Source organism: Hemicordylus capensis, chromosome 8, assembly GCF_027244095.1.
Source record: "Hemicordylus capensis ecotype Gifberg chromosome 8, rHemCap1.1.pri, whole genome shotgun sequence".
NCBI classification, from domain to species: Eukaryota; Metazoa; Chordata; class Lepidosauria; order Squamata; family Cordylidae; genus Hemicordylus; species Hemicordylus capensis.
In genome coordinates, this window is record NC_069664.1 from 7805253 (window position 1) to 7819434 (window position 14182).

At 47.3% G+C, this 14182-nt stretch overlaps 1 protein-coding gene across 3 annotated transcripts in view; it reads left to right on the forward strand.

The window, feature by feature from the left end:
- PHYHIP (phytanoyl-CoA 2-hydroxylase interacting protein) overlaps positions 1-14182 on the forward strand; it is a 60529-nt gene that overhangs the window by 37468 nt on the left and 8879 nt on the right. For all 3 annotated transcript variants that reach the window (XM_053269982.1, XM_053269981.1, XM_053269980.1), the window contains 3 exons: positions 5839-6022; positions 10830-11004; positions 13777-13894. In XM_053269982.1, coding sequence (XP_053125957.1) covers positions 5858-6022; positions 10830-11004; positions 13777-13894 — 458 coding nt within the window. In that variant the 5' untranslated portion in view covers positions 5839-5857. The remainder of the gene's footprint in view (positions 1-5838; positions 6023-10829; positions 11005-13776; positions 13895-14182) is intronic.

Sequence of the window (14182 nt, forward strand, 5' to 3'; positions counted from 1 at the left end):
GAGCATGTGGGTGTTGTTGTTGAGCAGATGGCAGGACCGGGGAAGGAACAGGCAGGGGCAACTATGGCTGCTGCATTTCCTGCTTAATTGGGGAAGATGGCTGTTCTTGTGGCAGCAAGCATGAATGGTTCCTTTTGCTAAGCAGGGCCTGTCCTGGTCTGCATTTGGATGAGTGACTACATGTGAGCCTTGTCTTCTATAAGATATTCCCCTTGGGGCATGCAGTCATAGGTGGTCAGTGGCAGTGTTCTCTCTAACCTGAGCCCCTGGTGGTGCAGTGGTAAAACTGCCGCCCTGTAACCAGAAGGTTACAAGTTCAATCCTGACCAGGGCCTCAAGGTTGACTCAGCCTTCCATCCTTCCGAGGTCGGTAAAATGAGTACCCAGAATGTTGGGGGCAATATGCTACATCATTGTAAACCGCTTAGAGAGCTCCGGCTATAGAGCGGTATATAAATGTAAGTGCTATTGCTATTGCTAACCTACCTCACAGGCTTGTTGTGAGGAGAAACTTAACTATGTACACTGCTCTGGGCTCCTTGGAGGAAGAGTGGAATATGAATGTAAAAATAATAATAATAAATAAATATAACAGAGATTCCCAGATGTTGTTGGCTACAATTCTCAGAATCTCTAGCTGCAGTGGCTTTTGCTTGGGGATTATGGGAGTTGTAGTCAACATCTGGGAATCCAAACTATGGGAAACACTTCTACCGGGCAGCAGCACTATAGGAAGGTGCTGAAAGGCATCATCTCATACTGCACGGGAGGAGGCAATGGTAAACCCCTCCTGTATTCTACCAAAGGAAACCACAGGGCTCTGTGGATGCCAGAAGTCAAAACTGACTTGATGGCACACTAGTAATTATGAGAGGAGAACTGGTTTTGTGATAGTAAGCCAGAATTGCTCCCTTTGCTAATCAGGGTCCACCCTGGTTTGCATTTGGAGACTACATGTGAGCGCTGTAAGATATTCCCCTTAGGGGATGGGGCCGCTCTGGCAAGAGCATCTGCAGGCTTGCATGTAGCAGATTCCAAGTTCCTTCCCTGGCAGCATCTCCAAGATAGGGCTGAGAGAGACTCCTGCCTGCAACTTTGGAGAAGCTGCTGCCAGCCTATGTAGACAATACTGAGCTAGAGGGACCAACTCTTCTGACTCAATATAAAGCAGCTCCCTATGTTCCTATTTTTAAAGTGGCAGCATAAATCGCTGGATTGCAACCTGGCAACCAGGGACGTTGCTAGGTGCTTAAAAGATCTGGGGCCCAAGCCTACAGTTCCCCCTCTGACAATTACTCAGGGGTGTGCATGCATGCATGCACGCGCGCGCGTGCACACACACACACACACACACACACACACACACACCCCCCAAGAATAAGTACATATGTTTTTTTTAATTCTCTAATATTATAATCCACCACCAGGGACTGAGCCAGCATGGAGTGGACAGGTTCAAAGAACCTGGGCTGTGCACCTCACCTCCCGTGTCTGATGTCAGATGCTGGGTGTGTGATTTACCTCCCAAACGGGGCTGTGCAGCCCTGTTTTTGAGCTTTAAAAGGCAGGGAGAGTTGCTCCAGCCACACTGCGAATGCAGCACCAACCGATTCAGCTCCAAAACAGGGCCATGTGGCTAGTGGTTAGAGTGCTGGACTAGGACCGGGGAGCCCTGAGTTCAAATCCCCATTCAGCCATGAAACTAGCTGGGTGACTCGGGGCCAGTCACTTCTCTCTCAGCCTAACCTGCTTCACAGGGTTGTTGTGAAAGGGAAACTCAAGTATGTAGTGCACCGCTCTGGGCTCCTTAGAGGAAGAGCGGGATATAAATGTAGTAGTAGTAATAATAATAATAAACGCTCCCTGCGTCTGCCAGATGCAAGGGCGGGGCTAGGGGGCTGCTACAAAGGCAGAACCTGGGCCGCTGCTGGCCTCCCTCCTCTCCTGTCCACCATCTCTGAAAATGGAAGCGGCAGAAAGCTAGGTGAGGGTAGGAGTGCTCTCCAATGTTCTTTACAGGTGCTTCCACTGCTGCATTCATTTTCTGGAAGAGTTCATGGAGGAGGGAGGTGGGGGGGTGATTTCAGGGCTCTGAGCAATTCAGTGGCAGCCTGTCCCCCCTGGGCCATCCCCTAATAAGAGAGCACCTTCTTCTGTATGATCCCCATCACACGTTGAGGTCATCTGGAGAGGTCCATCTCCAGTTACGACTGGTACATCTGGTGGTGACTCAGAACTGGGCCTTCTTTGTAGCTGCTCTTGTCCTACGGAATGCACTCCTGGCAGAGATCCGTAATTTAGGCTTGTTGTTGGCCTTTAAGAGAGTCCTAAAAACTTACTTGTTTGGCCTGGCCTCCCAAGGGTTTTAAATTGTTTTTAAGTATTTTAATTGGTCTTAAATGGCTCTGAATGGTTTTAAAATTGTTTTTATACTGTTTTAAGCAGTGTGTTTTTTTTAAATGGTCTTTTTATGTTTTTTAAATTTGTTGTGTACCACTCGGAGCCATTGGATGGGGTGGTCTAGAAATGCAATAACACCTTGCTGGCAACACTACTCTTTTCTCTCTAGACGTTCTTGCAAACACCCTTCAAAGGGCTCCATTTCTTTTGGCAAGCTTGAAAAGTGTGTGAACATACACAGAGACACACATACACACAAAGTTATGTTTGAACATGTCCATAATCAGCTTCCACCCCGGCAGGTTATTAGAATAAATCATAAAACAATCCATTTGTAAGCATCTAGAAGACAATTGGATAATTACAAGCAGTCAACCTGGATTACTTGAGGACAAATCGTGCTAAACCTGATTTCCTGCTTTGAGCAGGCAACTGGTTTGGTTTGTAATTAAGAATGCAGTGATGGTCATATATCGTAACTCTTGCAAAGCTTTTTTAGAAAAATGCAGTTACACATGTCAGCTCCATAATAAAATATGACCGTTTCCCAGCTGAACAGGCAACCAGACTGATGGTATTAGTGCTTCAAGCAGCATGCCCTTGGAGTCACCCTCAGACAGCTATGAATACTTCTATTTGGGCCACATTTCAGGCCCCCAAAAGTTTCTCCTCTAGCCCAGTAGAAGAGCCCTCTCTTCCAGCAGAACTGGAAAAGGTGCAGAAGAGGGCAACCAAGATGATCAGGGGCCTGGAGCACATTCCTTATGAAGCGAGACTTGAGCATCTGGGGCTTTTCAGTCTGGAAAAGAGAGTACTACAAGGAGATACAATAGAGGCTTATAAAATTATGCGTGGAGTAGAGAGAATAGATAGAGAGACATTTTTCTTCCTCTCTCACAGCACTAGAACCAGGGGTCATCCCATGAAACTGAAGGCTGAGAAATTTAGGACCAACAAAATAAAGTACTTTTTGACACAATGCAGAATTTAATATGTGGAATTATCTGCCATGGGAGGTGGTGGTGGCGGCCATTAGCTTGGATGGTTTTAAAAGGGGCTTAGACAAATTCATGGCGGACAGGTCTATCAGTGGCTACTAGGCTGATGGCTTTAGGCCACCTCCATCCTCAGAGGCAAGATGCCTCTAAATACTAGTTGCAGGGGAGCAACAGCAGGAGTGTTCCCCCACCTCTTGCCTGCGGGCTTCTCAGTGGCTTCTGGTGGGCCACTGTGGGAAACAGGATGCTGGACTAGATGGACTTAGGGGCCTGATCCAGCAGGGCTGTTCTTATGCTCCCACCCAAGCAGGAAGCTAGTACTAGGGACCAACCTTCTGTGTGATTTAATCTTCCAGCCATCAGTAACAATTGAGAAAGCATCTTTACTAGCTAGCTACAACATGTGCCGTCGAGTTGGTGTCGACTCATGACGACCACAGAGCCCTGTGGTTTTCTTTGGTAGAATACAGCAGGGGTTGACCATTGTCATCTCCCTCACAGTATGAGATGATGCCTTTCAGCATCTTCCTATATCGCTGCTGCCTGATAGAGGTGTTGCTCCTAGTCTGGGAAACATACCAGAGAATATTCGAAACGGCAACCTCTGGCTTGCTAGTCAAGTCATTTCCCCGCTGTGCCATTAAGCGGCTAGCTAGCTACAAAGGACTAGATAAAAAGTTCTCTCTTCACGATGGCCATGACGCTATGAGTTTATGCTTTGCCATATACCCTTGGCAGACATTTCATCTTCACACTGGATCTGGGCACACAGATGGCACACATGCAATAGCTCCCACTCCAGATGCCCTTGGTGTAACACACATTACAAACTTTTCTCATTTTAACAATGCACAGCCTACTTGTGCACACTCACCACATGCATGACACATGCCAGTACTGTACTGTACAGCATGCATGTGGATGATTGCCCAGTTGCATATTATCTGCAAATGCATTTTATACTGTGAATGTATGGGGTGTGTGTGTCATTAAAAATAACAGCATCTGGCCAAATAGCATCACTCTTTGATGTCTGCACAGTGCCATGTATGCAGAGGAAAACAGAACTTACACGCTGCACCCTGGGAGATTGCAAGATGAGATTGTTTCAGCCCTCGCAGCAAAACCCACAGGGTTGCCTTATCCACCATTTTCTCACTTTCCCTGGCTCCCTACATGTGCATGTACATGCATTTCCCTCCCTACCTGAGATTCCTCCTCATTTGTTCCACTGTCAGTTGCAAAACAAAAATATTATCCCCCCTCCTCTTGTTGGCCACAAGCCCCTTCCCTCCCTAGTGCCATCTGCTCCAAATCTGTCCCTTCCGAGGCTTGCAATGTACTCTCTGGCACCGACACCTGCAAGGAGCCGTCTGCTCCACCAAGACATCGTGTGGGATGACACCCGCTCTTCAGATGGCTTGGTGGCATCAGAAGAATTAATTAGGAGAGAGAAAGTGAACTCATCACAACTGTGGAATCTCTCTTGTGTAGGGAGCTCAGCTGCTGATTTTTGCAATGAGGAAGACTGGGGTGGCTTCCGACTCGGTCAGGGCAGAGGGTGAAAGCCAAAGGGCGGCTCATTTCCATGAGCAAAGACAGCTCCTACTTCCCGGAGTTCACTGTCCAAATAAACAAGTCAGGACTTTTGCTTCCATGCTACAGAAAGACAACACAAGGGTATTCTCATTGGGTTAGATCTGTGATGTATCCAGTGCAGGGTCTAGCTGTGCTGTGGTTAGCTCAATCCAAATTCAGTCCCAGGATGGATGTTTTCCATGGGAGTCGTAGTCCAACCACATCTAGGGAATGTATTCTTCTATGTAAACCGCTTTGAAAACATTGGTTAATAGCAGTATATGAGTGTGCGTAGTAGTGGGGGAAGTAGTAGTAGGGACCCAAACTTGAGAACCCTTGGGTTAACCAGTTTCCAATCTATAAGAGGACCCATTATCTTCTCCCAAGTGCACAGAGCAATGGGTTTCTGGTTCTAGAGCCTAGCAGCTCTTGACACAACTGCCCTGCATACAACACCACTATGGCCATAAGGGACTCCCAGGGCCTGGAGTGACTCTGTTCACCCAGGCTAGTCACTGGCTCTCCTCAACAGGAAGGACTTTCAAGACTTCTTGTTCATTTTCTGGACTGACTGAGCCGTGATTGTGGACAACATCCAGACTGGTTAGTCATGACTAAGCACCACTGAAATAAATAAAACAAGTTAGTCATGATTGATTTCAGACTCATGAATTTCAGTGGGACTTAGTTTGGATGTTCCCCAGTTTTTCATGGCTCTGACTCATCGTCTCATACCTCTGGTTTCAAACTCCCACGGTCCTGACAGCACCCGTATGGTTCTAGATGCCCCAAACCTAGCGACACCTGAACTTTCACATCTTCCCGCCTTCACTGTTGCATCTTCTGTTTGTTCCAATCCCAGGAGCCGAACCGGTCGGATCATGGAATTGTTGTCCACTCCACACAGCATTGAGATCAACAACATCACATGTGACTCATTTCGGATCTCCTGGGCCATGGACGTTGGAGACTTGGACAGAGTCACCCACTATTTCATCGATCTGAACAAGAAGGAGAACAAGAACTCCAATAAATTTAAACACCGGGTAAGCCAGTATAGTGATGCTGAATGATGGGCAGGATTGGGCATGTTATGCTACTGGATATTCATGTCAACTTAATAACATTTTTGCCCAATAAAATCCCTCCCCTTTTGTTCCGGCTGACCAATGCATGGTGAAAAGTGTTGATTTGCTGTCACTAGTTTCAGCTATTCCACACGGGACAGCTATTTCTGTTTTATGGAATGTATAAATGTACCTTTTGTGGATGAATCTAGGTATTCCTGTGCTAAAAGAGCCCCTGGTGGCACAGAGGTAAAACTGCCGCCCTGTAACCAGAAGGTTACAAGTTCGATCCTGACCAGGGGCTCAAGGTTGACTCAGCCTTCCATCCTTCCGAGGTCGGTAAAATGAGTACCCAGAATGTTGGGGGCAATATGCTAAAATCATTGTAAACCGCTTAGAGAGCTTTGGCTATAGAGCGGTATATAAATGTAAGTGCTATTGCTATTGCTAAAAGCTAGCCTAATAGTAATTCCCTCTTTGCGGGGTACCTTGGAACTGTGCTTCTCGGCAGAGGACAACCAGTGGATTGATGTCTGTTGGACCTTTTGGGATACAGGAAACTGCACTGTCTGTACGCATGTACATGTCTTTGTGTGAATGAATATACAAGCATTTATTTTAAAAGTGAACTACAAGGTACAGATACAGGGGCGGAGGGAGACCAGCGGTGGCCCAGGTTCAGCCCGCCGCCTCAGCCCCCCAGCCCCGCCCCCTGCATCAGACCTGCGAACTGGGCAAAGAGGCACCTTTTAACGTGGTGATTCTCTTTATTTAGCAGGGGGAGAGTAACTGGCCCTCCCCACCCCCAGTACAATATCCCTCCAGTGACTGTTGCTGGTGTCTGTCTTATGTTTTTTTTTAAGAATGTGAGCCCTTTGGGGACAGGGAGCCATCTTATTTATTTATTATAAATAAGATGGCTCCCTGTGAGCCAGCGTGGTGTAGTGGTTAGAATGCTGGACTAGGACCGGGGAGACCCGAGTTCAAATCCAGATTCAGCCATGAAACTAGCTGGGTGACTCTGGGCCAGTCACTTCTCTCTCAGCCTAACCTACTTCACAGGGTTTTTGTGAAAGAGAAACTCAAGTATGTAGTACACTGCTCTGGGCTCCTTGGTGGAAGAGCGGGATATAAATGTAATAATAATAATAATAATAATGTAATAATAATAATTATTATTATTATCTCTCTGTGTAAACCGCCCTGAGCCATTTTTGGAAGGGCGGTATAGCAATTGAATTAATAATAATAATAATAATAATAATTAATAATAATTAATAAATAACCAGACGCCTCTGAGATCAAACGCAGGGCATAGCTTAGCTTGCAAACAGGGCAGCGTGGCCCCATTTGCAAGCAAAGTCCGCCTTGGCGGTGCAGCCAGAGCGGCTCTCCCTGCCTTGGAGAGTTGCTCCTGGTCACGCTGTGTACGCGGCGCTGATGTTGCTCACGGAGGGGGCTACGCAGCCCTGTTTACGAGCAAAATCCAGCCAGCACCGCATTCGCAGCGTGGCCGGGAGAGACTCTGCCCCGGCTGCGCTCGTAAACTGGGCCCCATTTGCAAGCAAAATAACGCCCCTGCATCTGATGCCAGACGCAGGGGCGTGGCTGGGGTGTGTGACGCTCGACCCCTGAGGGGCGGCGGCCCATGTTCTTTGAACCCATTCGCGCAATGGTGGCTCTGCCCCTGTACAGATAAGAAGTGCACTGCTCTACGTGGGTGGAACATAATGTGGGAATGACTGTGCACAGATGGCATGCGTGTGGAACATAATATATGAATATGAATAGTTCTCATTGGTCCGCTCCCATAGCATTTGGAGGAATGGAAACATTTCTTTTCTCTCCTTCTCTAGAACGTTGAGCCCAGTGATTTCCATAGCATTAACAGTCTGCTCCAAAGTAAATGGGAACTCTCTTTCTATACCTGAATCATCTGGGAAGATGAACTTTTATGCATGCTAACTTTGGAATAAGCGCAGGGGGGCAGAGCAGCAATGCATGCTGGGAAATCAAGGCTTCCTCCCACTTTAAAAAGAGAGAGAGAGAGAGGCGTTATAAAAGGCAGTTTCAAAAAGTGTCTCCCTCACAACAACAAATCAGTTTTGGGAAAGGAGCATTAAAAAGTGTCTTCCTTAACAGAGGCAGGAGAGTCGTGAAATGAATTACTCACATCTTTCTTCCTCTGAAATGGAGTCACTAATTTGGGTGCTGTTTTAACAAGGTTGGTTGCTATGGCAATGCTATTTAATGTTTTAACTTTATTATTTTTCTCCCCTCCCTTTTTGCCTGTCTCCTGACTCTTCAGCATTTGCGGTTGCCACAGAAACCAAACTGCACTGCAGTGAGCCTTCTTTGGCCTGTTGATGTGGCAACGTTTGCTCTTAAAAATTAAAGGTTTTTCCAACACTCCTCCCCTTCATAAGAGTTCCTTATCTCCCAGTTTAGGTCTAGTTTGCACTGAGGTCTGGGGTATACCTCTGCCTGGGAAAATCTGAGAGACGGTTAATCTGGTCTCTGACATGTCAGTTTGCTATGGGCAGGAAATACTTCTGTATGGAGCAGCCATACTGTGGCAGGGGATGATAGGAACTGTAGTCCAGCGACATCTGAGGACTCAAGGTTGAGAGCCCCTGACCTAGGACGGGCTGGGGCCATTTTTAAATAAGTACACGGCAACACCTGTTGTTCTTAAATTGTCTAAAACCTTTTTTTAAAAACACAGCAGGAAATAGCAGCTAGTAAATGTTGCCATCTTTCAAAGAAGCATACTCATCAATAATTACCCAATATCAATAAATATTGCAGTGTTTTGCAGTAATTAATGCTACAGTTCCCTGAACATCTGGCTTCTGCAGTGCTCCCCATCCGTCAACACTGTATGTAAATGTCTGCCAACATTTGTTAATGGAAAAGAGGTGCACCTCTCTGTTTATGTCACGTGAGAAAGGAGCTATTCAGCACTCTAAACAAAGCAAAGCTAACAGAGTTATGGGTGGTTTTTTGGCTGCTGTAATCGGCCTTTTTCTTATAATTGTATTTCTCAAATTTATGTTCCATTTTAATGTAAACCACTTTGAGTAGAGGATTTTTAGAAAAGGGGTATACAATATGTATACTTAATTAATTTTTAGAAACATGGTTGGTTGGTTGATCATGGTCCAAGACCAGAAAACAGAAAATTAGAAATGTGGTATACAATATTTAATTAAATTAAGTAAATGGTTAAACGTTTTGGGAAGATCTGACAAAACTCGTACACCGCCTCATAAACGTGTATATTATGTTGTTGTTACATTATTATGCTCACATTCACAGCCAGGTATATATTCTTAAAACCTATATTTTATGCAGGGCAGCAACCAGGGCAAGTAACTCTCATGACCAAGAGAGTCACTCCATCCATTTTGTCTGCATGAAGGCTATGAACACAGAGCTGATAGTCGGAGGCAGGGGACCTTTCTGGAGGCTGTGTAGCCTTCGGGGAACATATTTTTGAGTAACACATAAGGCTTCCTGGGGAAGAGAAGGGCATCAAAAATTGCCCCTTCCCTGGTGCACCACAGTTATTTGGGAAGGGCTGTTAAGCTGCTTCTGTCATTGCACTGGTACTTCCTTGGTCTGAATGTCAGCCATTGTTTTTATAGATGTTCCCAGGGCTTCCGAGAGAGAAGGAATGATTAAGAGACCAGTGTAACACTGTGCTGTGAATAACACCCTACAAGGCTGCAAGCAATCACTGTCATTTTGTCTTTACACTCCTCACGACCAGTTCTGGATTAACAATATGTGATGCTTAGGAACATAGAGAGCTACCTTATAGCGAGTCAGATCATCGGTCCATCTAGCTCAGCATTGTCTATACACTGATCATCAGCAGCTCTCCAAGGTTTCGGGCTGGAGTCTTTCTCAGCTCTACCTAGAGATGCTGCCAAGGACCACTGAGCTACAGCCGCATCCCCTAAGGGGACTATTTTACAGCAGACCAGGCTTACATGTAGTCCCCCATCAAAATGCAAACCAGTGCAGGCCCTGCTTAGCAAACAGACAATTCATGCTCACTACTGCAAGACCAAGCACCTTAAGTGGCGCAGCAGGGAAATGCTTGACTAACAAGCAGAAGGTTGCCGGTTCGAATCCCCGCTGGTATGTTTCCCCAGACTATGGGAAACATCTATATCGGGCAGCAGAGATATAGGAAGATACTGAAAGGCATCATCTTATACTGCGTGGGAGATGGCAATGGTAAACCCCTCCTGTATTCTACCAAAGGAAAACCACAAGGTTCTGTGGACTCCAGGAGTTGAAATCGACTTGACGGCACACTTTACCTTTATAGCAAGACCAGCTCTCCTCCCCACTTGAGCAGTGGGTCGGGATCTTGCCTTTTCCCAATCCACCTAGTAGAGCTGTCGTTCTTTGCCATGCCTTTAGAAAGACGGCTTCTTTCAGCAGAGCTGTATTGCGAACAATGAGCCAACGATAAAATAAACTAATGACACAATGCACTTGGGCGCACTTTAGAATTATTTGCTTAATGCACTGTGAATGAAACCATTGAGATTATATTAATGGCTGTGGTGGAGGTGTAGATGACATTTGAACAAACAGCACAGTACAGAGGGGAAGGAAGGCTCAGAGATGGGGGCAGGGACCTGTCCCCCTCCACAATCTCTGCCCTTGACAAACCATGGTGGCAATGCCCAAGTTCACCCCAGCCTGAGAAACCCAGATGCCCTAAATCAAGTCTGACTGCTGATGTGGCTTGACTCTTTTCTTTGAGCAGGACGTCCCTACCAAGCTGGTGGCCAAAGCAGTTGCGCTGCCCATGACGGTGAGAGGGCACTGGTTCCTGAGTCCCAGGACGGAGTACAGCGTGGCAGTACAGACAGCAGTGAAGCAGAGTGACGGGGAGTATCTTGTGTCTGGATGGAGCGAGACTGTCGAATTCTGCACAGGGGGTGAGTGTTCAGCAGCAGGTCTCAAGCATGGGCAGCCCTACGATGAGGCAAGGTGAAGTGGCGACCTCACGGGATGGATTTGGGGGGCCATTCAGGGATGCAGAGTGGAAGATAGTACAAGTCTAACCCTCAGGACACGATCCACTGGCAAACTCTTTGACAATACCCATTGAAATTATATGATTAATATTTATATACTGCTCTTCTTCAACAACAAACAAACAACAACAACGGTTCTCGAAGCAGTTTTAAAGGAACTGGAAATGAATCGGAGTTGCTCAGAACTTCAGCCAGAGACTGGCTGGCAAGTTGTTGGGCTTTCCCATCAGTGTTCTCTTTAATAGGGATTCCCAGGTGTGGTTGACGACAACTCTCATCATCCCCAGCTGTAGTGGCATTTGCTTGAGGATTAATTATGGGAATCGTAGTCAACATCTGGGCATCCCTGTTACAGGGTGTACTGCTGCCCATGGCACACACCCCACCAGTGTGTTCTCTCTCAATTTTTTCATCTGTGTGTGGAATGAGTTTTGTTCTGGGCAGCAGTATCAAGGCAGTGTGTGCGCATGTGCGTTCAGAATGGGGCCTTCCCGATTCCACCTGAGTGGGATCTAAAATTAAATGAGCAGGCATTAAAAAAAAGTGTGCGCACAAGCACGCCTTAGAGGGAACACTGCACCCCACCAAAAATATTTCAGGCCCCTGTTTTGAGTTTTTGAATGTTCATTTTAAAAAGTAAGGCTCTAGTCCTTTTTACTTCTGGAGATATAGGAAAGGTGTGTAGGCAGTATTATGTCCAGTGGCTCACTAAGACTTGCTCCCACCTTTCCAGTGTTCCTCTGGCCAGTGTACTGGGAGGACCAATAAGCCCTAGTCCTTCTTCTTAAATTGACAATTCAAATAGGTTTGATTTGAGAACCAGCGTGGTGTAGTGGTTAGAGTGCCGGACTAGGACCGGGGAGACCCGAGTTCAAATCCCCATTCAGCCATGATACTAGCTGGGTGACTCTGGGCCAGTCACTTCTCTCTCAGCCTAGCCTACTTCACAGGGTTGTTGTGAAAGAGAAACTCAAGTATGTAGTACACTGCTTTGGGCTCCTTGAAGGAAGAGCGGGATATAAATGTAGTAATAATAATAATAATTATTATTATTATTATTATACTGAACGGCTGATATCCAGATTGACAATGCACTTGTTTAAACGAATTGTGCTAATTCTCAAGCTTGCACTGCGGACCTGTGTTGTGCATATGTCTTGCAGATAACTTGTGTGCAATAGCACAAGGACACCATTTTGAGCATCTCTGTGACTTTGTGCAGCTGCGCGGTCTTCTTGCACTAACACAACTTTGTGCATTGCGCAGACACTTTGTTCGCCCTCAGAATGTGGTGACCTGTGTAGGTACTGGTTCTTCTGCAATTATTCCTCCCTTCCTTTGGCCCTTACTACAACATTTACGGCTGTGGGTCTAGAGTCGCTCAAGAGCTTGAGTTGGGGCCCTTGCAGTGGCTTCCCCATTCAGTTCTTTGGCAATGGAAGGACTGTGGAGCAGAATATACTAGGCTGGTTCACACAACTGTAAAAATTGGGGAAGGAAGTGGGCTACCCTCATTTGCATGATCATCGGAACCCATGCAATTCCCTCCAGCTCGTGTTGCTCCTGGCAGAGCTACCCAGCTTTTTAACTAGGGTGAAGGAGAGAAGAAGCCTGCTACCCTGTTTTACCAGTTGTGAGAATGCTTGCACCTTTTCTGCCAAGCTTTCGGCATTCAGTACACCTTCGCCTGCACAGAAGCCATAGAGAGCTGTGCATACAGTGGCCACTGTCAATGGATGTCCTACCCCGCTATGCACACTCTTTGATCCTGGCTGGACCAACCTTGGCAGACCTGTGTCCACCTCCTGCTCCTTCATGGCCAATGGGAGAGCAGCTGCTGGTGTCATGAAGCTTTTCCTGTCTGCTGGCAGCACAAAGCATGCTGGGAAGGCATACATGCCCCTGGAGGACTTTCCATGGAGGGGCGGGGCTTGCAGTTGCTGATTTTGCTGCCCAGGCCCTCAGCAGCCCTGCTTGTATTGCTGGGTTTGCAGAGCCAAACTGAGGTGGTGCCTGTGTATTGCATACTGGGCAATTTCTCACCTGGGCTCTTACCCACCCACAAATGGTTGTGTGAATGAGCCAACAATTCCCCCCCAACCCAGTGCTCTCCAGTCTAATACACCCTGACAAGATCTGCATCTTAAAAAGAGGCGTTGCTTCTTTTGGTTGGTTGGTTCCCCGCCCCCCCCCCCCCGCGTCTTAAGAACCTCTGCTTGTCCACTGCAACCAACCCTTCACTCAACTGCTTTCTTGCAAGCTGCTGCCCTGTCTGGAACACCTTGTGCAATCAATCCCGGGAGTCTAGCCTGCACATCCAGGAAAGGGAATGTCTGCGTTGGTTCTGCATTTGGAGCAAGGGAGATAGAAATCACTTGTTTGGGCTGGCTAAGGCAAGGCCTGGGCCAATGGGAACAGGGTGAGGGGTGCTGAAAGGCAGTAAATCCAGATTTCACGATGGAGCAACAGTTGCAGAGTAGGAGGCGAAGGGTGTGCCATCCCATCACGCCCAGAGCAGGAGGTGACAAGGAGGGAGAACTGGCCAGAGGCAAAGAGGGGAAGAGATGGAAGCCAGGTGCAGTGAGAAGATGGGGTGGAGGAGGGACAGGGTGACCGGCTGGCAGAGAGGAGAGAGCTGCACTAAATGCACACCTCTCTTATCTCCCCCTGCAGACTACGCTAAAGAGCATTTGGCCCAGCTGCAGGAGAAAGCTGAACTCATCTCCGGGAGGATGCTCAGGTTCTCTGTCTTCTATCGGAACCATACCAAGGAATATTTCCAGCATGTCAGGTAAGGGCCTTCACAACCCCAACAGTTACTGTCAACAGAAGTGAGCTATAGCTCAGTGGCAGATCATCGGCCTTGCATGCAGGAGGTCCCAGGTGCACTCCCTGGAAGCATCTCCAGGTAGGGCTGGGGAAGACGCCTTCCCGAAACCTTGGAGAGCCGCTGCCAGTCCTTGTCGACTATACTGAGCCCAGTAGACCAATGGTCTGACTTGGTATAAGGCAGCTTCCTATGTAAGAAGTGTCCCGCAACTGAATGAAGGAGTGGCACAATCTGTTGCTGAGAAGGGCT